The sequence below is a fragment of the Muntiacus reevesi genome, chromosome 1, assembly GCF_963930625.1.
Source record: "Muntiacus reevesi chromosome 1, mMunRee1.1, whole genome shotgun sequence".
Classification (NCBI taxonomy): Eukaryota; Metazoa; Chordata; class Mammalia; order Artiodactyla; family Cervidae; genus Muntiacus; species Muntiacus reevesi.
In genome coordinates this window covers 181371945-181396801 of record NC_089249.1, presented here as the reverse complement: position 1 = coordinate 181396801, position 24857 = coordinate 181371945, and the positions used below count along the sequence as shown (strand labels likewise).

The following is a 24857-nucleotide window of genomic DNA, read 5'->3' as shown; positions in this document are numbered from 1 at the left end:
AAGTCACACACTCTCAGAAGCCCTGAAGGGGAAGGGATAAGACATGCTGGGAATGATTTTTATGCTCAGTTCAGAACTCAAACGTAGTGTTTTTCTTCCCCAGCAGGACATCAGCTTTCCAAACCAAATGTGATTTCTCAGCTGGATTGAGAACTGAACCTGATGACAAAAAGAACATTCTGGGCGCATCTCCCCAGGTAAGGATCAGGTTGCAAAGACTTGTTCTATGAGTGTCACCTTGGGGAGAAACGACTTCAGAGGTCCTTGAGTCTCATGAGACCTATACCATTTGCTGTGTGTTGAGTCATTGAGTGATGTGTTACAAATACCTTCTCTAGTATGTAACTTTATTTTTTTTTTTTGTCTTCTGATGCTTGGGACCAATTTAGTCTTCCAATGTTTATTCTCCCATTTGATTTTTATGCTCCCCCCTTGTTCTCCTACTTTTATTATTTTAAACATTTCTTGAACCTCTAGTTTCCAAATTTTTTATTTTCTGTGTGTCAGTTTCCTTTCAATAGTTTTGTCTCTCTGGACTTTGTCTAACAGTGTGAATATATACCCTATGTCCTCTGTGTTGTTTACTGGTAGCACTTGTTGGTACTTCACACTTGACAGGATAGGTCTTCTTTGAGGTTACTTGGTGGTGTGTGTGTTTTACAGGTGGACCCTGCTTAGCTTTCCACTTTTTCTCTTCTTCTGTGTAACTGGGTCAGATTAGAAGGATAAAGTCCAGTTCATGCATATCTTTTGTTTCACAGTAAAGCCTCCTGCCTGTAGGCCTTTGATCTCTTGGTTCACTGTTGATCTCTGCTCTGGTAATTTTGATCAACCTGACAAATGGATTCTCAGACTGTAGTTTCCTGTCCTCTGCCTCTCATTGCTTCCAGGCCATTTTGTCTGGAATAAGAAATGGGATCAGTGAAAACAAAATCTGAGTGGTTACAAGGCCTTCCCTCCTGCCCCATTTCAAGCAGTTCAACAGATTCTCCCCTACCTGCCTCTGCCACTAGCTCTTATCTTCAAGGAATGGGTGTTTAGGAAAGGGTAGGATTCTCTTCCCTAAACAGAGTGAGAAAATCAGGCTCCTTGGGCAGAAGGGAAGAGCTTTGAGACTATGCCATCCTCCCTTGAGAGTTTAAGTTTCAAGTATGTTCCAATATTTTATCTTCCTGACAAGTATGTTCCCTAAGGGTAGTTTATATACATTAATTTACTTAGTCCTTATGAGATTATTTGCATCCTCATTTTATATCTGTGAAACTCAGATTCAGAGAAACAAGTAAGTACTTAAGAGGCTAAGTGTTAACAGCCAGTGTTTAAACCCAAGTTTGTTTGCCTCCATGGTAAACAATCTTTTCACTATATCACACTATTATGTTTTATGAAGATTTAATATCAGAATTACAGGCAGCCTGCAGGAGAGAAGAAACTGCTGGTAAATGTGCCATGGCTTTTTGATCTGCCTCTCCTAATCCCAACTTGTCTGTATATCTTCCCTTAGTTCCATCTTCCTTATTTAGCCTTGTCCAGCAGTCAGTGACTTCAGTCTCTGTCCCTCCTGCATAGGCTCACTCTTTCCTCTGCTTACCCTGCTTCTAGTTCCCCTGTTATTTATGGGTAGCTCACTGTTCTTTCCCTCCCTTCCAATTCTCTTCCTAATTATAGGGACACCCTTGGAAGCTCTCAAATGTGCCATATAGTTATTCTCAGTTGCATTCTCTCATTCCCATCTTATACAGTTTTCAATCTCCTAGTATAGAAACAATTTTGAATTTTTATTTTTTTCAGACCAAGATTTGAAACTAAAGAGTCAACTACGAAGCCCAAGTTACTGAAGATTTATCTTATGGGGTAATAATGGAAAGGGAAGGTCTCTGGCATTCTTCTTTACGGGAAACCTGGGAACCTGATAATTGGTTAGAGGGGCAACAGGAAAACCAGGATAGACATCTGGGCCAAGTGCACATTACTCATAAGGAAACCCTCACTGAGCGAAGGACATGTGGAGGTAATGAACTTGAAAGATGTTCCAGTCAGGGTTCAATCATTGATATACAACAAACTATTCCTGTGGGGAAAAGTCCTCACAATTGGAATTCACATGGAAAAGACGGTAAACAAAATGCTGAATTAATTAAAACTCAAAGAATGTTTGCAGGAGAGAAAGTCTATGAATGTAATGAGTGTGGGAAAACCTTCAGCCAGAGTTCATCTCTTCTTAAGCACCAGAGAATTCATACGGGTGAGAAACCCTATAAGTGTAATGTATGTGAGAAACACTTCATTGAACGTTCCTCACTTACTGTACATCAAAGAATTCACACTGGAGAGAAACCCTACAAATGTAATGAATGTGGGAAAACCTTCAGTCAGAGCATGAACCTTACTGTTCATCAAAGAACTCATACTGGAGAGAAACCATATCAATGTAAAGAGTGTGGAAAAGCTTTCCGCAAGAATTCATCCCTTATTCAACATGAAAGGATTCATACTGGAGAGAAACCCTACAAATGTAATGAATGTGGTAAAGCTTTTACCCAAAGTATGAATCTCACAGTGCATCAAAGAACTCACACAGGAGAAAAACCCTATGAATGTAATGAATGTGGAAAAGCCTTCAGTCAAAGTATGCATCTTACTGTACATCAGAGAAGTCATACTGGAGAAAAACCCTATGAGTGTAGTGAATGTGGAAAAGCCTTTAGTAAGAGCTCAGCTCTTACCCTGCATCAGCGAAATCATACTGGAGAAAAACCCTACAAATGTAACAAATGTGGGAAATCATTTAGCCAAAGTACATACCTTATAGAGCATCAGAGACTTCATTCTGGAGTAAAACCTTTTGAATGTAATCAGTGTGGGAAAGCTTTCAGTAAGAATTCATCTCTTACTCAACATCGGAGAATTCATACTGGAGAGAAACCTTATGAGTGTATGGTATGTGGAAAGCATTTCACTGGGCGATCATCCCTTACTGTACATCAGGTTATTCATACTGGAGAGAAGCCTTATGAATGCAGTGAATGTGGAAAGGCCTTCAGCCAGAGTGCATACCTTATTGAGCATCAAAGAATTCATACTGGTGAGAAGCCCTATGAATGCGATCAGTGTGGAAAAGCCTTCATTAAGAATTCATCCCTTATAGTGCACCAGAGAACTCATACAGGAGAGAAACCCTATCAGTGTAATGAATGTGGAAAAGCCTTCAGTCGGAGTACAAATCTTACACGGCATCAGAGAACTCATACGTGAGGAAAACATGGGACCCTTCATCATGATTAACTCTTCAGTGGTAATCAGATAAGTCTTGTAATATAGAAACCTAATAAATGTAATGATTCCAGTAATTTTTTAGTTGAAGTATAATATACCATGTCAGAAAATACAGACCACTGCAGAGAAACCACATAAAAGTGGAGAGAAATCTTGATTCAGAAAGTAAAACTTACTTTATACCAGAAGGTTTAAATAACTAATGTTCTAAGCAGTGAGGATTCATGCTGAAGATAAGTTCTATTGTATTATACTGCAGATTCTCCTTTGGACATCAGAGACTTCACACTGGAGAGAAAATGTGAGAGTGCTTAACTGGACAGCCCAAAGACCTGGTATGTAGTCCTGATCTGCTACTAACTTGGACAAGGCACTTACTTTCACCAGGTCCCAGTGTCCTGATTTGGTAAAAGAGGGATTTTTAGATTTAGAAGGCTCCAAGAGTGCTATAAGCTCTAAAATGCTACAATCCCATAAATATAATGAATGCTTGAAAATCCTTGATTTTTCACCATCTTATATATGTTTTCTAGATGCTCCTATGTCAAAATTTTGTATCTCTACCAACTTCTATGATCATTCCATGTCCTCCCCTACACTCTTTTATTTTCTCCTCTGAAATACTGGCTGGTTGCTACCAGATGACAGAATAATTGTACAGATCTGAATACAATAGCATGCTGTTTTAATTCTCCACTAACAGTCATTAAACTATTGTTAATAAGCTAATTATTTAGAAAACAATATAGCAAATGTAGTCTTAGAGTACATAGGATTCAAACACATCTTTGGATTGTACTCTTAACTATCAAAGTGGAAAGGAAAGGAAGCTAAACACTAACAGACATGAAAATCTGTTATTATTAATCTGTTATTAATGAAAATTTTGTTATTAACAAAATCTTTGCAACTTATATTCAAAACAGTCATAGGGAGAGATCTTATAGATCTATAGTTATGAGACTAGTTAAAGCAATTTCGCTTGTAGGTGATAAATATGATTAGGAAATCAAACTGAAGAAGATAGTCTTTGTTTTTCTAGGGCTAAACTAAGAAACTAGCAGTGGGATGGGAGAGAAAAGGAAGAATTCAAGCAATGATAAGGCAGAATCTAGGTAATCAATTAAGTGTGAGCACTCAGATTTATTTAGGTGGATGGCTGCCATAATTAACACAAAAAGTTGACTAACTTTGGGGGGCAATGATGAGTTTGGTTTGGGGGCATTTTATGAGTGAGTGGGATCCAAATGAAGATTCCTGATAGGCAGTTGAATAAGTAGAAGGGTGGTGACAAAAGGGTATTCTGGGAGTACTGTCTTTAAATGCAGTAAGTGGAAGGCTAAACTAAGGAGCTTCACTGGTAGCTCAGCTGCTAAAGAATCTGCCTGCAATGAGAGAAACTTGAGTTTAATCTCTGGGTTGGAAAGATCCCCTGGAGGAGGGCATGGCAGCCCACTTCAGTATTCTTGCCTGGAGAATCCCCATGGACTGAGGAGCCTGGTGGGCTATAGTCCATGGGGTCATAAAGAGTCAGACATGACTTAGCACACACAAGTGGGAGATGTCAAATTAGTAAAATCTGAGGAGAAAAAACAGGCAAAAAAAAAAAAAAGAAAGAAATGAAAAACAGAAAAATCAGAAGATGGTGGCATAGAAGTAAAAGAATTTTAGCATAGGGATAGGTTTTCAAATGCTACAATAAGGTAAAAATAGAAAATGGCCTTTGGTTTTTGATAATCTCTGTAACTTTTAGTGGGTTGAAGAGTGAGTTAAAGGTTGAAAAGGACTTAATAGCTTGATTGACAAAGGAGAGATTTAGGAAGGGTAATTAGAGGGAGATTGGTTGAGAGAGGGAAAGCTTTTGGTTACAACAGAAGGCCCAAATAACAATGGCTTGCAAGCAAACAGGGATTTATTTTTCTCCCATAACTAATCTGGAGGTGGTTGGCATTGTTCCAAAGGCAAAATAATTCAGTGCCTTGAGTGTTATGACTTTTTCATCATGTCACAGGACGGCTCCCATAGTTCACGTAAAATATCTGCATTCAAAGCAGGAAGAAAGGGGGTGGGTAACACCAGCAACATCTGTGCCTTTTATCAGAAAAGGTTTTCCCAGAAGCCCTCAGCAGACTTCTGATTACATCTCATTGACCATAGCTGCTGTGTTGCATGGAGGCTAGGAGCAAAGGAGTCTGAAAAAAAAATTTAGCTCTTCCAGCCTCTATAGTGGAGTTTAGGCAAGCAAAGGGGGGTTTGAGAAAGGTGTTGATTTAGCCAACAAATAATCTGCCAGGAGCATTTGTATGATTTAAGGCAGAAGAATTGAGCATGTTTATCACTGCATGGGAGAGTCTGAAAGTGAAGAGAGGAGGGAACGTGCAGTTCAAAGTGGGGAAATCAGATCTAGGGCAGAGGCAGAGGCCACAGGGATCTTTTTCAACAGGAGGAAGGAAACTTTCCACTGGGAGAGGGGTGATCAAGAAACAATGGGTACAGAAGATATTTCTGGATAGCAATGGAGGAGGTTTCTCATGGATTCTTGAGTGTTTAGAACTACAGCATTTTGATCTCTGTGGGCTACAGGACCTCTACAGAGTTTAAAAAAAAAAAGGCAAGGACTAAGGGGGAATGAAACACTGAATTAATTATAACCTCAGAAACTTAGATTTTAAATGTCTCTCCCTTACACCAGCTTCTTCCTTTCCCTTCATATATTTGTTTTTCTTGTTTCCCACCTGACCTCAAGAGATAGTAATGAAGGGGAAGAAGGAAGCAGAGAGATAGGCAGAAAATAGATGAAAAATGAAAAAGTAGCAAAATTAAAGGCTCAAAGGGAGGCAGAGGACAAGGAGGAGAGGAGTATGTACTGAAGCCTATAAGATAGATGTGATAACCCAAAATTGGTAAAATATTAACCCTTAGAGGGAGCAGCAGGAGGAATGGGTCAAATAAATGAAGGTTTCACTTTTTCAGGAGTTTTGGAAGCTTCGGGTCCTCATATGTGAGTGCTCAGCCATCCTGGGCAACAAGGAGAGGAAACTTCTGCACATTTCTTCTCCCAGCAGGGGCAGGATTCCTGGTGCCTAGACATGAGACCTTGGACAAGGCACTTAATATATCGCTGTCTGTTTTCTTATTTGTTAACAGTGCAGACCTTATAGCTTTGGATTACATTCAGTAGTAATGTAAAATGCTTAGTGCCCAACCCATACTTAGTGCTAAATAAATATTCTATTATCATTTTCATATATATAAACAATATCCAAACTTATTAGCATGGCATCCAGAGCCCTTAATTATCTCCATTATCTTGGGCTGTCAAAGCAAATGCCTTGTAGGAAGGTTATATAATTGTAGGAGGCTCTCTCCTCCTCCTATTACCCCACTGCTGTAATAGCCTTCTAACTGCTTTCCCTGTATTAGCTCTAGCCCTACCACAGCCTTTTCTCCCCAAAGCAGACCAGTGATTCTGTCAAAATGTATTCAGCCACACCACTCTTTTGCTCAAACCCCTTTGATGGTTTCCTATAACATAAATAATCATCCAAACTTTTTACCATGGCCTTCAAGCCCTCTAGTCCCTTCTAATCTCCTCTCCCACTCTCTCTTGTTGACTGTGCCCTCTCCTGTCATAGTGGCTTTGTTAAACCACAGACTCACCAAGCACGCTTCCATCTCTGGTCAGCATTTCTGTTCTCTTCACAAATATTCACATGTTTTCCTTCCTTACTACCTTCAGATCTCTGCTCAGATGTTACCTCCTCAAAGAGAACTCCAAATGCTACTTAAAATAATCCCCACTTCCCCACCCAGTCGCACTCTAAACCCAACAGCCTAAGTGTGTCATCAGTTCAGTTGCCCAGTAGTGACTGACTCTGCGACCCCAGGACTGCAGCACACCAGCCTTCCCTGTCCATCACCAACTCCTGGGGCTTGCTCAAACTCATGTCCATCGAGTCGGTGATGCCATCCAACCATCTCATCCTCTGTCGTCCCCTTCTCCTCCTGCCTTCAATCTTTCCCAGCATCAGGGTCTTTTCCAATGAGTGAATTCTCTGCATCAGGTGGCCAAAGTATTGGAGCTTCGGCTTCAGCATCAGTCCTTCGATGTATCATCACTACCTAATAAAATATTTTGTTTACTGAGTACTACCGCTAGTAGAATTCAACCTGCAACAGTGCTGTTGTTCAGTCGCTCAACCGTGTCTCTTTGCTACCCCACGTACTGCAGCATGCCACGCTTTCAATATTTCTCCAGCCCTTGGAACAGTGCCTGACCCAAGCAGACACTCCAAAGGTGTCTACAGAATGAAATCGTCAATAAAAACTAAAACAGAACGCCATAAGTAAACACTGCTTTCTAAGATGTGGCCAACAGTTCCCTAGTTGACAAATCTCAGGTCCCATTATTGGCGCTTTTTTTTTTTTTTTTCTTTTTTGCGGGTGGGGCGGGGGGCGATGCGGGGAGGGGCATAAACTTAAAACCCTTTCATGTTTACTTCCCGAGCTCCCGGAAAATACATATTCAAAGGCAACTAAATATCTCCAGTTGGAGATCTGGAGGTCTCCAGATCTATACTTTATCTCATCCTTGCCCGCCTCCTCAAAATACTGTCCACAAAAATAAATACCACCTCTCTAAACAGCAGCCGGTTGTACAATACAAACTCCTTGGCATCCAGGCTAAGACGTGGAGAGCCAAATTTATTCTACCTCGTGGACGTTTCTCGCACCATGCCCCCTGTCCTGTGGCCACCACTCTGGTCCCAGCCAGCATCCGCTGAGTCCTGAACTCCCTCGGCAGCCTCCTCAGTCATGTGCCCGCACCTCCGTCGACCTGGTCCCCGCATCCCACTCATCGCCCGAACCCCGCTCCGGCCCAAACACCAGAACCCACTGTTAGCATCCGTAGCGTCCCCGTGGCCGAAGCATGGCCCCGCTGCCTTCTCTAGTCAGCGCGCGGTCCTCCCCTCGGGCGCGCTTCTTTTCGACTGTCTCCTACTGAGAATTTGAGGCGCGTCCCGGTTCCGCGCTCCTCGTCGGATCAAGCGCCTCCCCCCCCGGCATGACCGACCTCCCGTATCCCTTTGTCAACTTTTCGCTGGCCTCTATCTTCCAGAACGGAACCAAATCCGCACGTGGGGATGAGCGCGTGGGGGCGTTACCTGCCTGGGGAACCGTGACGACCAGGCGAGCCCCTGGGAAATGTAGTTTGGCGGGGTGGGGGTGGGGACCCTACCTGCGCAGGCGCGCAATGTCACTTTCCCCGCCCCGCGCGGAGGCCGGCGCTTGCCGCCGCTACACCTTCTGGGAAGTGGAGTCTGCGAAGCAGAAGCGCCGCAGCTCCCGGACCTGTGAGAATCAGGCTGAGCGGGTCCCTCGGCAACGCGCAAGCGCAGTTCCGACCCGGACTGCAGACCAGCTCATTGTGTTCTGCCTGCGATGTGGCGGTGCGGATCTCACCGCTGGCAGAGGCTCCTCGAAGGGCAACCCAGCGGTGACTAGGCACGGCGGCCAAAGCCGTATCGGGAGAGCGGGAGCAGCCTTGGGGTGGTGGAGCCTGGTGGGAAGGGCGGTTGAAAATCGAGTCGGTCTGGGTCGTGGTCCGTTCTGAAGGGCGCTGATCTGACGCCCCAAACTTCCCTGGATGTATGGCCAAGGTTAGATGCCAAAGACAAAAAGGCCAAGTGTGGGCTCTCGGGTTTAGGGTCCGAATCCGCGGGTGCATGTAGAGAAAGATGCGGTCAGGGTCACTGGCTTGTGATTTGGAACCAACTCCGGTAATCCCGTTTACGCTCGGTGGTAGATGCTCCCGGTGTGGTTCGGATCCCTGTATCTCGAGTTCGCTGAGGCCGGGTCTGCAGCTGCGCAACCACTGCAGCAGCTCCCCAAGGGACCTAGCTGAGAGGCAGAGGGCCGGTGGGTGGGTTGTACGCTTAACATTCGTTGCGTCCAACACCCCCACCCGACCCCCACATGTACACTGCATCTCGCCCACCTTTTCACTCCAGGTCACCCAAACCGCGTCCCAGAGAAGGTGAGGCCTGAGGTTAGAGAACGGCGTAGCCTGAGAGACCTCTCGACAGTGAAGATGCAGCCTTCTTAGCTTCTTTTCTGAGGAAAAAGAAGACCCTCCTTCCCTGCTTCCTCTACTCCCCTCCCAGGATTAGGCAGGTGTCCAGGCAGGAGTCACACTTTTCTTGAGATCTCTCAGCGTAATTTAAGGGCAAAAGGCCAGAGACTGTGTAAAAAGTGTGAGATCGGGCTGGAGGATGCTTTTTTCGAGGGAAAAGTCAAAGTATTTATGATACAGAAGGAAAGATACGGAGAATTTGACTCAGATTGCTAGGGGGAAATTGATGGGGGATAGTGGGAGTAGCAGCAAGATGAGCTATTTACTGCCTTTACAGTGGAGGCCAGCAGAAATATCCCCGAAGAGGAGAGAGGATTGGGAGCAAATAGGGACTAAGAATTCACTGTTTCGGGTATTGGAGGATTCCCAGGGTGTGAATGCTCAAAGCCCCCCACTGCTGTGTGATATCTTTTGACCCAGTCCTCTCCTCATAAACGGTAGGTGTTTCCAACCTGAGGATTTCCACCCTGCTTGTCTCTAAAAAGGCTCATCTGAGAAGAAGGAATGGCAGTCAGGGGCCTGCCCACCATGGTCCAGGTGAGTGAGGGGTCCCTGTGGGCTTCCCCCTCTAAATTGCCTTGGATTTGAATGTAATGGTTGAAGAGGGTGGACATGTTTCTTTCCCCTGACCAGAAGCTTTTCTCCCAGTCCACACTCACTCAGGAGCCTGACCCACTTGCTGCTTTTCCCATGCTTTCTGCCCCATGCTGGGTTCATTCTGGTGGTTGTCAGAGCTCAGGAACTTGCTAAAGATCATATAAATGACACAACTGTATGTGAAACCCAGATTGGTCCAGACTGGAAACCTGCCCTCTTTCCACTAGCAACTAAAATTAAGGGTCTAAAGTGGTAAAGGCAATGCCTAACACAGTGATAGAAGAGTGAGATTGGAGTGCTTTCTTAGGAAGGTAGGATTTACTGGACACTTTTTTTCCCAATGGTATTTGGCTTTTTACTTCAGAGGAATGTTGGTTAGCAGTGAATCTTTCAAACGGTATGTTTTCAATTTCAATAAATTATTAGAAAACTTTGAGCAGTGCTAGCTTTTTTAGAATAAGGATATGGACTCCACTTTGAAGGAGGCAGCATTCATTTGAGTGTATACATTCTGATGAATTTGTTCTAATTTATTGGCATATGAATCTGTCCAGGGCAGGAATCTGTGGCAGAAATCACTGACGAGTTGAGCAGCTGATTGAAAGTACGGTGTCATCCCAGTCCCAGCTTACTGGTTGTTCACCCGTCTCTTTGATTTCTAGCTTGTCCTTTAGAGCCCATCTCAAGCACTGGTTTTCCTTTGAAACCTTTCTTCACGGTGCCAGTCCACTGTGATATTTCCCTTCCCTAGCCTTTTCCTCAAATTCATTGTTGGTGTCACACAATTGTCTTGGGTTTACAGGCTGCTATATTTTTGGTTGCCTTTCAAAAGACCTATGTTAGGGGTGTAAAATGCGCCAAATATTATGTTCCATGCCTGTGATACAAAGTTGAACAACAGTCCTGGCAGATTGGTTCATAGGTTCAGTCAAACAGGTGTTCTTTGGTTCAGCCTACTTTGTGCAAGGCTCTGGGTGCAGGTAACAGAAACCTAACTCAGACTAAGCAAAAGCAGGCCTTTATTGGGAGGATACTGGGTATCACCCAAAGTCAAGGCAAATATGCAGCTGTACTTCAGCTATGCAGGGAAGGTCTAGAATAACCTGAAAGTCCTTTCTCTTGGACCCTTCGCTTTCTTCTCTGGGCCTCTACTTAACTCTTCTTTCTCAGTGCACACTAGCTCCCTTGGCCTCTTGTCCAGAGTTTCCACAGAAGGGATGAGTTGTGATCAGAGAGAATAAGGTCACATTGTTCAGAAGGACTTTTCATGGGAATGGTATGTGTGTATTGAGGGTGAGCAGGTGAACAGCTGAAGAAAAACAGGAATTGCTGAGTAACACATATATTGTGGGTGCTGGGTACATGGGCCATGTTCTAGAAGAAATGATAGCAAGACAAGGGAGAAGAAGCAATGGTCCATAGCTTCTTGGAGTTAATAGTGCAGTGGGGGAAATAGAAAGTAAACCAAAACTTAGTAAAGTGAGGCAGTGCTTGAATGACCCTGCTCAGATGATACGGGAACAGCTGAGGAGGGGTGCTGAAGGCATAATATTGAAGCCAGGACCTGGGTATGATTGGTCATGGGGTGGAGACACAGGCAGGGCTGTGGCAGTTTGATGGAGATGGGAGAAAATATTTTGGACAAAATGAACAGCTACTGTGAAGTCCCAGTGCTGAGGAAGAGTATCTTTTCCACAAGGTCTTTTTCTTCAGAGTGGGAAACAAAGTCTGATAAAAACTCGACCCCTAGAGACCCTGAGGAAATGCTTCCCTTCTCACAGAAGACCAGCCCCCTCTGTGCTAACAATCCCACAGGTCTCAGCCAGCTCCTGGTCAAAGCCTTTCCCAGAGAGCCACATAAGGGAGAAGCCCTCAGTCAACAGGGATGGGTTTGCCCTTACAGGAATCGGTGACCTTCAAGGATGTGGCCGTGCTTTTCACCCGGGACGAGTGGGCGCAGCTGAGTCCTGCTCAGAGGGCCCTGTACAGGGATGTCATGCTCGAGAACTACAGCAACCTGGTGTCCCTGGGTAAGTGGGGGCCCTGGAGGCTCATCTTCACGTTGGGAGGTTTCTTTGGAATCCTTGAACTGGTTCCATGCAGCAGTTTGAACTGGGAGTGAGCTGTTCTAAGGATGTTATGTCAGTGCCTCTCCTCTGTGTCCTGGGCACAGGGCTCTTTGGAGTCTAAGTGCAGATGTCTCAAAGGCGACTAGAAGTCAAATCCTCCCTCCCTTCTAGCAGGGAGAAGGACAGGAACAGATTGGCTTTGTCACCCCTGAACCTTCTTTTCCTCCTCCTGGGAACTCTTCTCTACCCTGGGCCCCTATCACATCAGCTTTTCCAGGAAATTCCAGGTCTCATCCTTGCAGTGATTTTATCTCTGGGATGAACAGATACGGCCCTTTTTTTTTTTCCCTCCCTCAAAAACAGGACTCTTAGGACCCAAACCAGATATGTTTTCGCAGTTGGGAAAAGGGGAAGCGTGGATGCCAGAGGACTCCTTGGGAGGCTTCTGTCTTGGTAAGCATCCTGCATGTGGGAGGCACTGGGAGCGACTCAGCATGTGCACCGGGCCTGTGGACTGAGACACGAGCATCTTTTCCCTTCACATTCACCTAAATGCTTTGTTGCCACGTTCGTCCCCTGGTGCATTTGGCACTCCTTTCTTGTGGCAGCTGTGCCTCTCTGGACCGTCCTTTCTGTGGGTTCTCTCCTCTCTCTGTTCGGCATAGGTGGGCAGCTCTGCGCCACGCACGGTGCTTGCTTGTCCTGTTGTCCCCTGAGCACCTGGCCTTGCAGTCTCTGTCAGACTCCTCCAGTAAGGAGGCAGAGCAGTGGGTCTCTGGTCTCTGACCAGAGCAGCTTCTGGTCCCCAGGGCCAGTCACTGTGTGCCCACTGAGGCAGCTCTTCCAGACGAACATTGTGGATTTCTCCCACCACCTTCACGTTTGTTCATCCACGTGTACCCGCACCAGCTTTATTATTCTGCACCTTCTGCTGGTGCTGCGCGGGGCTGTAAGTACTGTACACGCGAAGCCAGATTTATTGCATGTTTTGTTTTGCTCATACCCAGCAAGGTGCTTGGCACCTAGTAAGTGGCAAAGACTTATTGCCTAGGGATACAGAGAACACGCTAGTTTAGTGGCTGTTATTTGTTTTGAAGAACCCACCGGATCTGGCAGCTCAAGAGGCAGGAGCAGGGGGGCCTCTCCCCAAATCTGTGAATACTCTAGAGAACTATTGCCTTATTCAAGACATTACAACATTTTCACTTCTGCCAGTTTTGCCAACTGCAAAATATTTTTAAAAACCTTTTGTTATTGATTTTTCACAGAAACCCAATGAAGTAGGGAGGCCTTTATATCCTACAGTAAATAACTTTACCTAGAATGTCTAGGATCTAATCTGTTATAGAATTTAAATGTCTTTTAACTCCAAAACTCAGTTATCAAAATCTTTTAACTTGCCTCAGTAGTATTTGGAGTTCGTATGCTTATTACAGCCAAACTAAGGCACTTTTGGTATTTCACTCTGTATTATATAAGCAGTGTTATAACAGAAAAAGATGGGATGGGAATTAAAAGAAATTAATCCACTGTCCCAGTACTCTGGCATAATAACATCATTTATTCTTTTTATTCTTCCATTATTCGTCATTGACACAAATTCTTTATTGTACTTCTGTGGGGTGATTGTGAAACTGAGGAGGACTTTTATGCCTAGAAGGGATTTTAGAGTCAGTTGTCAGTAATGACATGAAAATCCAGGGAATGATGATTCAGCCCTTCCCAGATGCGTTTCTCAAACCTCTGCTCCACCACCACTTGTTTCTGAATTTCCTGGACACCCCAAACCATGAGCTGATTCATGAAGGATGATTAGTGGTCAGCCAGTGAGACACAGAAAGAAATCTTGTTTTATATCTCCCAATATAGTTTTGGGGTTTGTTTGTTTGTTTGTTTTTTGCACCATGAGGCTTGTGTGATCTTAGTTCCCTGACCAAGGATCAAACCCAGGCTCCTGGCAGTGGAAGTGCAGAGACCCAATGACTGGATCACCAGGAAATTACCCCCAAAAAGTTCCTTCAATGTCCTGTTAAAGTTATATTTTTGTTTTTTAATATAACATCTTTCCTTTTGTTTTTCAACTGCAAATTGCTGTTATAAAAAAGTGGTAGTTGTTTCCAAATATTTATTCCCCTCATGTCACTCTCCAATTATTCTTCTTCTTCAATGAATCATTTTTAGTTTTAGGTTTTCTTCTTTCTGTTTCACTTCTTAATTACTGGCTAGGACTTAAAAGACCACATAGAACAATGATAATAGGTTTATCTATGATTTTTCAAGGGAGAGGATCTAGAACTTTTCTGTTGTTGCATCAGTCACTCTTGGTTTAGACAGACACTTAATTTTCTTCATAGTAAGAAAAAGTCCTTCTGGTAACTTTCCTTTAAAATTTTTCTCTTCTCTGGGCTGTGAGCTAGTACACACAGGGAGCTGACTTTTGAGCCCTTGTGGATCAGCTCCTTGCTGGGTGATCTCTGGAGACGTGTTAGCTGCCCCATTTCAACCTTACAACTTGTAAGGCAAACATGATTAACTCTACATACAGGAAAACAAGCTTCTGTGTGGTTAACTAATTTTAACATATGCAAGGCAAGATGGTTAAACCAGCATGACCCTCAAACTGTGTGATTTTCCACCCTTCTCCAAAATTGTTTTACTTATACAGAAATTGTTCACTAAGTAACTTAGTGAACAATTGTTCACTAAGTAAACCTGAAGAAAACTGCCTCATCCCTTAATTTAAGTAGTTTGCTAGTAACTTTTTACATTTTTTCCTTATTTATTAATCTCTTTATATCTTTTGTTTCTTTTTGTTATATCAATTGCACATTTTGCCCTTTAGCTTTAAATTATCTTTTTTTGAGCTATGAAATGTATTCATTTACAACTATGCATGATATTCATGTATAATTTTAACATTTTATATTATATCCTCTTTCTCATTTTTATCTGCATTTTTTTTCTCTAAAATTTGTTGAGACTTTTGTAGAGAATTAGCTCTTATTTCTCTTTCATATTATCATTTTAACACTTAGCATTATCATTCCCTTTTTTTTAACTTCAGACAGATGTATTTTGATACTGTAACCCTGTCTACAGAACAGAACATATACTATTTTGAACAGTGTGAAGAATAGGTAAACAGCCTCCCCACTCCATAAAAGTGAAAGTTGCTCAGTCGTGTCCAACTCTTTGCGACCCAGGGACTATAGTCCATGGAATTCTCCAGGCCAGAATACTGGAGTGCGTAGCCTTTCCCTTCTCCAGGGGATCTTCCCAACCCAGGGATCAAAGCCAGGTCTCCCACATTGTGGGCAGATTCTTTACCAGCTGAGCCACAAGGAAAGCCCAAAAATACTGGTGTATTTTGAACAATCTGAAGAATAGGCAAACCACCCCCGCATTCCATGGTCCAGAAACAACACAGCTGCACCTGTGAAGTTTGATATGTCCTCCTCATCAAATCTTCCTCCATTCATACCAGAGAGCCCCTAGCTTGAGTTTTACATTAGCTCCAGCACTGGCTCTTTATGCCCTTCACCACATTTATCCATCCATGTATGCATGCCAAGTCACTTCAGTCGTGTCCAACTCTGTGAAACCATGGACTGTAGCCTGCCAGGCTCCTCTGTCCATGGGATTCTCCAGGCAAGAGTACTGGAGTGGGTTGCCACTTCATGCTCCAGGGGATCTTCCCAACCCAGGGATCGAACCTGCATCTCTTGTGTTCCTGCTTTGGCAGGAGGATTCTTTACCACTGGCGCCACCTGGAAAGCCCACATTTATCCATAGCTCTGAGCAATATTGTTTAGCTTTGCATGCTTTAAAGCTTGATATATATATATATTGTACTATAGATAATTTTCCACAGCTTGCTTTTTTTTTTTTTAACTTTTTGGCCAAGCCATGTGATGTGGAGATCTTAGTTCTCCCACCAGGGCTCAAACCCCATCCACCTGCATTGGAAGCTCAAAGTCTTAACCATTGGACCTCCAGGGAAGTCTCACAGCTTGCATTTTAAAAATCCTTGTTGAGATGTGTAGCTTTGATACTTCTTGATACTTCTTCAATGGCTATACCTTAAATCTGTTTTGCTGACAGACTGTAGATTGTTTCCAGACTTTTTGACCTGGATATTCTTGTACATGCTTCCTAAAATATATGGGCCTTGTTTGGGAGTTTAAGGTATATTCATAGGTGTAGAAATACTGGGTTTAAGAGTATATACTTTTTCAGCTCTCCTAGATGGTTCCAGATTGCTGATTAAATTAATTGGTCCTAATTATACTAATAGTTGATGCAAATTCCTGTTACTCAAGTAACTCAAGTATAATTTCTCAGAATTCCTGAGAAATGTTATCTCATTATGATTTTAATTGGTGCTTCCTTGTTCCCTAGTGGAATTGAACACCTTTTCATATGTTGATTATTTGTGTTCTGTGAAATATTCATATTTTTCCTCCATTTTTCTGTTACAGTTTGTCTTCTTTGCTTATAGAAGATATTCAGGAATCTAATACTTTATCAGTTAATAGTGTGCCAGTCTATAGCTTATCTTTTCTCTTTCTTTACTGACTAAAGTTCTTAATCAGTCTTTGTCTTAATGATCTTTATTTTAATGTTTTCTGTGTCCTTTTAAAATGATCCTTTCTACCCTTATATCCATGAGAGAAAGACTTGATCACATTTGCTCTTGTATTTCAACTCACCAGGTCCCATTATGTATTTGTTGAATCAAAGCGTAATTGTTTTCTAATAATATTTACTTTTGTCTTTTTTTTCTGTATAAATCTTATATCAAAGTTTCCCTTTTTAAATAAATTAAATAAATAAATGTTTAACTTTATTGATGCTTTCTATTTTATCTTTATTTCATTAAATTGTGCTCTTCATTAGTTCTTTCCTTTGACTTTTTTGGAGTTTATTCTGTTCTTTTTCTTTATTTTCAGTATTAAATTTCATCACAATAATAGATTTAGTTTAATGAAATTACAGTGTTCATTATGAAAACTGATGGCCTCTTGTCCCTGTTTATCCCTGTTCTCTCCTCTTTAGAAATAACCATTTTCTCTCCTGTTAGCAGATTATTTGGTGTATTTGCTTCCATGTCTTCAAGGGATGTGTTTATATTGCTACCTATTGACCTCAGTTTTAGGTATTATTTACTGAATTCCTTCTCTAAAAAGTGAGGACTAAACTCACTTCCCCAACTATGCATCTTACTACCTTTTCCATTCCTTGTCCTCCCAGTATAGTGTATTTTTGGTCAGAGAAATAGTCAGTGTTGACATTCTGAAGTGCTGTTCCCAGCTGACCCATGTAGTAATTCTGACTTTTGCCTTTGCTTTCCTAAGCAGTCTTTCATGGGGTTCATTTAATTTAATTTAATCTCAGACCTTCTCTCATCTGCATCTCTTCTCAAGAATTTTAGGTCAGCGGTCATCCTAACAATTTCATTTTCCTGGAAAATTCTCTTTTGGTGCAATCTGACCTGTTCTAGCAGGTCCTTAGCTGTCATCCTCCTACAAATCCCATCTTTCCTGGCCCGCATGTCCCACATCATCCTTTTCTTTGGCTTCTCTCTTCCTTTTGTGGCACATGTCTTCCAGTAGCTTCCAAAGAAAGGATGCACGGGAATAAGTTTTTGGTAAGCTAGCATCTGTCAATGTCTTTTTTTCTCCCATAACACTGGTAGAATTCAGCACTGGACATCTTTTTTTCTTCAGAATTCTGAAGACATTGCTCTAGTATTTTCTAGTCTTCAGTCTGGTATTAAGAAATCCAAAATCATTCAGGTTCTTCATCGTGTGTGATCCATTTTTCCTCTCTGAAAGCTTGCAGGATCCCCGCATTTACTCCAGTGTTTCTCAGTGATGGACCCTGTTTTGGTCCTATACTTGGATCCATTAAGCACTGGCAAGCCTTCCATCTGAATTTCTGCCCTGTGGATCTAGGACATTTTCTTCTAGTATTTTTTAATTTCCACCTTTAGCTTTATCTATTTTCTCTTGATGGTATGCCTGATTCTTCCTGGACTGGTCTTGTAATTTTAACTTTTTATTAAAATTTCCATCTTTATGGATTTTTTTTGTTCTACTGGTTTCTTCAGTTTTGACAGGTGTCTTTTTGACAGGTGTCTTCCATTTCATCTATTGAGATTTTAAAAATATCTTAATCAATCTTTCCCTGTCATTTGTCCATTGCCTAAAAATAGTTTTTTTTTTCACTTTTTTCCCTGGTTTTCCAATTGTTTATGGTGGGAATTCTCTGTTGAGGTTTCAAATTCTGCCATCCTTTTTAAGAACTCATGTGTTATTTGTAAGCTCTTATTCACATTTTACAATTAAAATATTTTACCTCTAAATATAATGATTTTCAAAAACACTTTCATCTCCCTTTATAGGCACTGTGTTCTCAGATTTTCTCTTTGATTGCTTACAAACCTCTTTTAAAGAGGTTTTCCTCAGTTGGGAGAGAGAAGCTCTCTGGCTTCTCTGAGTTGGGGAAGACCTGGGGGCAATAAAGTCTTCCTAAACTGACCTTGGGCTTCCTCATGACTCAGACAGTAAAGAATCTGCCTCCAATGCAGGAGACCTGGGTTCAATCCCCAGGCCGGGAAGATCTCCTGGAGAAGGGAATGGCAACCTACTCCAGTATTCTTGCCTGGAGAATTCCATGGACAGAGAAGCCTGGTGGGCTACAGTCCGCAGGGTCGCAAAGAGTTGGACATGACTGAAGCAACTAACACACACAAACTGACCAATACTCCTTATTTTACCCACTGCCACTGCCAGATGTACCTGATGGTGCCAGGTCTTGAAACTTCTGATGATTTGGAGGAAATTGGGTCAGTTTCTGGTCCCTCTCTGGGTGTGACCTCTTAACCATGTTGCATAGGGTTTGGATCATACTACTTGCATGCCTTGCTTGATACTCTTGAGTTATATATTAATTGTTTAAAACCATACTTTGTTTTTTTTAATTTGGGCCAACACAGCTGTGGGTATTACTCCTAATTCAGCCTCCATGAAGTGACCTGGGCCCCAGTGAGAACTGACTTGAGGATCCAGTCTTTCTCCATCTCAGTTCATCTTTAGTGTGGTAGAACCAAAGTGTGTTTGACCCCCTGTTGATACACAATTAGATGAGTGATTTCCTGTAACTCAAAACATTAAAAAGCCAGTTTTCTCTTATATATAGGTGGTAAGTTTTAATGATCACAATCAAGAAAAGGCTTTAAATAGACATAGCTGTCTAATAGCTGCTACAAAGGAAAGTTGACAATTGTTTTTATTGAACCAGAATATTATTATTATTTATATTTATAATTATTTTTATAATTATTATTATTTTTGAAAGCTGCTCCCAGATTTTTTAAGGTAGACTTTTATTGAAGTAGTTCTGACACAGGAAAATACATAAATTACAAGTGTAATTTTTACAATATAAATACTATAAAAAGTATAAGTATAACCAGCACCTATACCAAGAAATAGAATGTTACTCAAATACCAGAAACCCCCTCCCATCCTCTCTCTTTCTTTTGTCCTAGAGATCATTACTGCCTTGACCATAGCTTTGCTTTGCCTGTTTTAAACCGTTTAATAAATGGAATCATACATGTCTACCCTTTTGTGTCTGGCTTCTTACCTTCCATGGTATATGTTTGAGATTCATCCATGTTGTCATATGTAGCAGTAGTTAGTTCATTCTCATTGAAGTATGATATTTCACTGCATTAACCTACCACCATTTGTACATTCTACTATTGCTAGACCTCTGTTTTATTTCTAGCTTGAAGCTATCAGTAGTACTGAAACTATTATGAACTTTCTTATACATGTTTTAGAGAATGTACATTATGCATTTCTCTTGAGCATATAGCTAGGGGTACTAAGTTCATGAATATGCAAGTTTAATAGCCTTAAACCAAATAGTTTAAGTGGTTATACCAGTTTATACTCTAGCCAGCAAGATATGAGGGTTCCATATCCTCTTATATACTTAGTATTGTCATTAAATATTTTCACCCTTCTAGAAAATACTTCTAGAAGATCTCATTGTATCTCCACTTATGACTGAAGTTGATCATCTTTTAACTTTTTTATTAATCATTTAATATTCTCGTCTGTAAAATTTCTATAAGTCTTTCCCCTATTTTCTATTTAGTTGGCTAATCTTTCCTCATTGATATATTGTAGGGTTGCATATTTGGGTTTGTTCCTTTGTCATATAGCTATATTATAAATATTATTTCACATCTGAAATAATGGTGTTACTTGATAAACCGAAGTACTAAATTTTTAGGATAGTCCAATTAATCAGGGTATTCCCCGCTTATAGTTAATGTTTTTTGTGTTCTACCAAGACATGTAAAGTCATGGAGATCTTCTGTGTTTTCCTCTATGGAAGATTTATTTTCCATATTTTCTATAAGATATTCAGTTGACCCAGGATCATTTACTGAAAAGACTATATTTTTCCTCATTGTATGCAATGTATCTACCTTTGTCAATACATATGGGGACTACATGTGCATAGGTCGGATTCTGTATGTATAATCTGTCCCCTTGGCCGATTTGTATACAGATTGGACTTCCTTAAATCATTAGAAGAATTCACTAGTAAGCCATCTGCTTGGACATTTCTTTATGAGAATTTTTTCTTTTAATTTTTATTTGTTTTATTTTTGGCTGTGCTGGGTTTTCACTGCTGAACGTGGGCTTTCTCTAGTTGTGGCCAGGGGGGCTATTCTTCACTGTGGTGCATGGGCCTCTCATCTCATTCAGCGGCCTCTCTTGTGGCCGTTAGGCTCTAGAACACAGGCTCAGCAGTTGTGGTACATGGGCTTAGTTGCTTGAAGGCATATGGGATTTTCTGGGACCAAGATCAAACCTGTGTACCCTGCATTGGCAGAAGGATTGTTAACCTCTGGACCACCAGGAGAGCCCCTGTGAGAAGATTTTAAACTGAAGATTCAATGTATTTATTAGATACAGGACTATTCAGATTTTCGGTTTTTTGTGCGTGTGTCTGTTTTGGTATACTGTAGCTTCCTAGGACTTAGTCTTCTAATTTATTAGCATAAATTCCTCATTGTGTTATTATCTTATAAATCTCTTTAGAATCTGTTTTGCTGTCACCTTTATCATTATTTTGTTAAATTTATTTATTTTTAATTGGAGGATAATAAATAAAATTTATTTATTTTAATTGGAGCTTTACATTGATGTGTTGGTTTCTGCCATATATCAACATGGATCAGCCGTAGGTATACATATGTCCCCTCCGTCTTGAGCTTCCCTCCCGCCTCCCACCCCATCCCCCCTCCAGGTTGTCACAGAGCACCTGGTTGAGCCCCCTTCGTCATATGGCAAATCCCCACCAGCTGTCTATTTTATGTATGGTAATGTTTGTGTTTCCATGCTGCTCTCTGTTTGTCCCACCCTCTCCTTCCCACACTGTGTCCACAAGTCTGTTCTCCATGTCTGTGTCTCTACTGCGATGTCATTCTTGATAGTGGTAGTATGTGCCTGCTTTCTTTCTCTGTTACTCTTGGTAGAGGTCTGTCGATTTTTAATTAAGTTATTGATTTCTGTTATTTTTGTTATTCCTTTCTCCTTTGTATTTAATATTCTATTTTTCTGATTTCTTGAGGTTGGTAATCGATATAGATATACATTTCCTTTTAACTATGTTGTAGCTGCATTTTATGTTTCATGTTTCTATTATCATTTAGTTTAAAATATTTTCAACTTGTGTTGTGATTTCTTCTTTGTTTTGTCAGTTATTTTAAAATGTATGGGCTAGTTTTAGAATATCTGTGGATTTTCTAACTAGCTTTTTGGTATTTTGATATTTATTTCTGGTGTAATTCCACTGAGTTCAGAGTACACATTCTGAATGATCTGTGTCCTGTGAAATGTGTTTTTTCTACTTTGATGGTGGTGGTTTAATCACTTAAGTTGTGTCTGACTCCTGCGAGCCGATGGACTGTATGTAGCCCACTAGTCTCCTCTGTCCATGAGATTTCCCAGGCAAGAATACTGGAGTGGGTTGCCATTTCCTTCTCCATTTTGGTTAATGTTATGTATGGACTTAAATATATATATTCTGTCATTGTTGGATATAGTGTTCCAAATATTCAGTATATCATTTAGGTCAAGTTTATCTTATAGCTCATATTACCCTATTCTTAATGGTTTGATTTCCGAGTTATTGAGAATGGTGTGCAAACATATCTATCATTGTTAAGATTTCTTTTTTCCTTTTATAGTCCCAATTTTTACTTTATACATTTTGAAGTTATGTTACATGTAAATGTAGGTTTGTTATATATTCCTAGATAATTGAACAAACCTTTAGTCAATATGAACAGTTTAAAAGTCTGTTTTCTCTAATTAAATGAGATTTGTCTGATAGTAGTATAGGTACACCAGCTTTCTTGTGGTTAGTGCTTGCTTGATACATCCTTTTCTATTCTTTCTTTTTATTTCTGGGTCTATATTTCTGGCGTTTCTCTCATGAGTGGCATATAGTTAGATTTTATTTTTTTAAATATAGTCTCACAACCTTAATTTTTAATAGGATAATTTAGACCAGTTAGTAATATATATAGTATTGGCTGTCTGCTATTTTATTATTTATTTTCAACTTTACTCACTTGCTTTAAATCTCTTTTTTGTCTTCTAGCTTGCCTTCTCTTGAATCAACTGTTTTTATTGTTCTATATTCCCCCATAAGAGCTTGTATCTTCTTTAACTGTCTTTTATTGCTAAGTCTAGTAAATAAAACCAGTTTATTACTCTCCAAAATAGGTAATTCCCAGGCAATGCTAATAACTTGAAACAATTCTATTTTCTTTCATCTTTTGTGTTTACTTTTCTTACGTATTTTAATTATGTGTATATGTTCAACCTCTCAAGACATTACTAGTATTATTTTGTGCAATAATATTTTAAAACTGATTTTGTTTATTTATTTTTATTTTGACTGTGCTGGGTCTTCCTTGGTGCGTAGGCTTTTCTCTAGTTGCAGGGAATGGGGGCTATTCTTTAGTTGCGGTGCATAGGCTCTTCTGGGCTTCTCTGGTGGCTCAGACAGTAGAGAATCCACCTGCAATGAGGGAGACCTGGGTTTGATCCCTGGGTTGGGAAGATCCCATGGAGGAGGACATGGCAACTCACTCCAGTATTCTGGCCTGGAGAATCCCCATGGACAGAGGAGCCAGGCAGGCTACAGTCCATGGCGTCGCAGAGTCAGACACGACTAAGCACAGCACACATTCCTCTCTTCTGCTATGTCCGATAATGTACTGTTAAATCTATCTATTGAGTTCTTTATTTCATTTATTATATTCTTCAGTTATAGAATTTTCTCTTGATGCTTTGGTTCCAGTTCTCTGTTAAAATTCTCATTCTTATCTGTTTTATTGAACATAGTATTCACACTTATTTTTAAACCCCATGTCTGATAACTTTGATATCTGAGTTCTGAGGATCTTTGTCTATTATTTGCTTTTTATCTTGATTCAGTAATTTCTTAGTACTCCTGGTACTTTACGATTGAATCCTAGAAATTATGTATGAAGGAGTGAATAGGCTCTGGATAATGTTATTTTCCCTCCTGAGAAAGTTTGCCTTCCCTCTGGTAGACAGCTGGAGTGAAGCAAACCTTCCTGACCCATCCAGGGATTCTTTAGCTGGAGATTGGGTTGAATGTTCATTAAGCCCTTGCTACTGAGCTGTTGAACTGAAGCCCTTGAACTCCAGCCCTCCTGGAGTCCCAACTGAGAGCTTTATATGTTTACTGTGACCACCACTCACCCCACCCCGAGAAGGTCCTGAACTCGTTTTTGGCTCAATGGTACTATAAGACTATGGAGAATTCTGAATTTCTACTTAGCTTAGTTTCTTGCCTTGAGAAACTTAAGAATTCATCAAATTCTGTGAGGTAAAAACTGGATCACCTCTCTGCATTTCCTTTCTCTCTCAAATGTTAGACTATCAAGTTGGCCTCAAGTGATACCTGATGACTTTAGACAGATGCTTTTTTCGATGCAGATTTTTTAGTTACTTTTTGCAATAATGTTGTCTGCCACAAGGCTACTCTAGCAGATCCAGAAGCAAAAGTCAGTTCTTAAGATTGTGAGATTTGGCAAAACAGGTGTTTAAACATTTGAGTGAGGATATGTTATTCTAAGCTCACAAGGATTTTAGCCTTAAAGTGCATCTGTTTAACTTTCTTTTCCAGATGACTACAAGGAGATGATGATGATGATAATGATTATAGCTCTTTATAGATTTTCTGGAGGGAATAGGAGAAAAAAGTGTTGAGGGAGGCTTGTTCTTGACAGACTTTCCCAGGAATCTTTGTATCATCTATGCTAATAACAAGTGCTTATCATTGCATTTCTTGGTACAAAGTCTTAAATAGACAAATGAAAAGACAGACGTCCATAAATATGTACCAAAAACTAATGTGCATTCAGAATTCTGCTTGTTAATATCAGGCTACCATGATACCAAGTGAGAATGTCTGTGGGGAGAGAAATCATCTTATCAGACAACTCATGAGACCATGGCCCATATCCTAGTAGCAGAGGCCCATTTCTAATTACTAGTATAGTCGTTTCCCCAAATTCAGGGCCTTGCCTCCAAGACATACTGGATGTATCCTGGCAGATTTTCTGCTTTGTTCCTAATTTTCTGTGCTCACATATGTATCATCATGGTACATTTTCCTCATGTCAATGTCACATTCATACAGGTTTGAAGACATTG

The 24857-nt window shown here is 41.0% G+C and overlaps 1 protein-coding gene across 6 annotated transcripts in view; it reads left to right on the top strand.

Moving 5' to 3' along the window:
- ZNF454 (zinc finger protein 454) overlaps positions 1-24857 on the top strand; it is a 46311-nt gene that overhangs the window by 17324 nt on the left and 4130 nt on the right. The window contains exons 1-4 of one of the 6 annotated variants that reach the window (XR_010660838.1): positions 143-197; positions 1792-1854; positions 3536-3611; positions 6250-7573. Coding sequence is in view for 2 of the 6 variants with exons in the window: in XM_065917317.1 (XP_065773389.1) it covers positions 9914-9946; positions 11910-12036; positions 12439-12528; positions 19073-19110 (288 nt within the window). In the remaining 4 variants the exon portion in view is untranslated. Of the gene's footprint in view, positions 1-103; positions 198-1791; positions 9947-11909; positions 12037-12438; positions 12529-19072; positions 19195-24857 lie in introns of those variants that run through there. The other 5 variants (XM_065917317.1, XR_010660835.1, XR_010660836.1 and 2 more) reach the window with 5 other exon arrangements.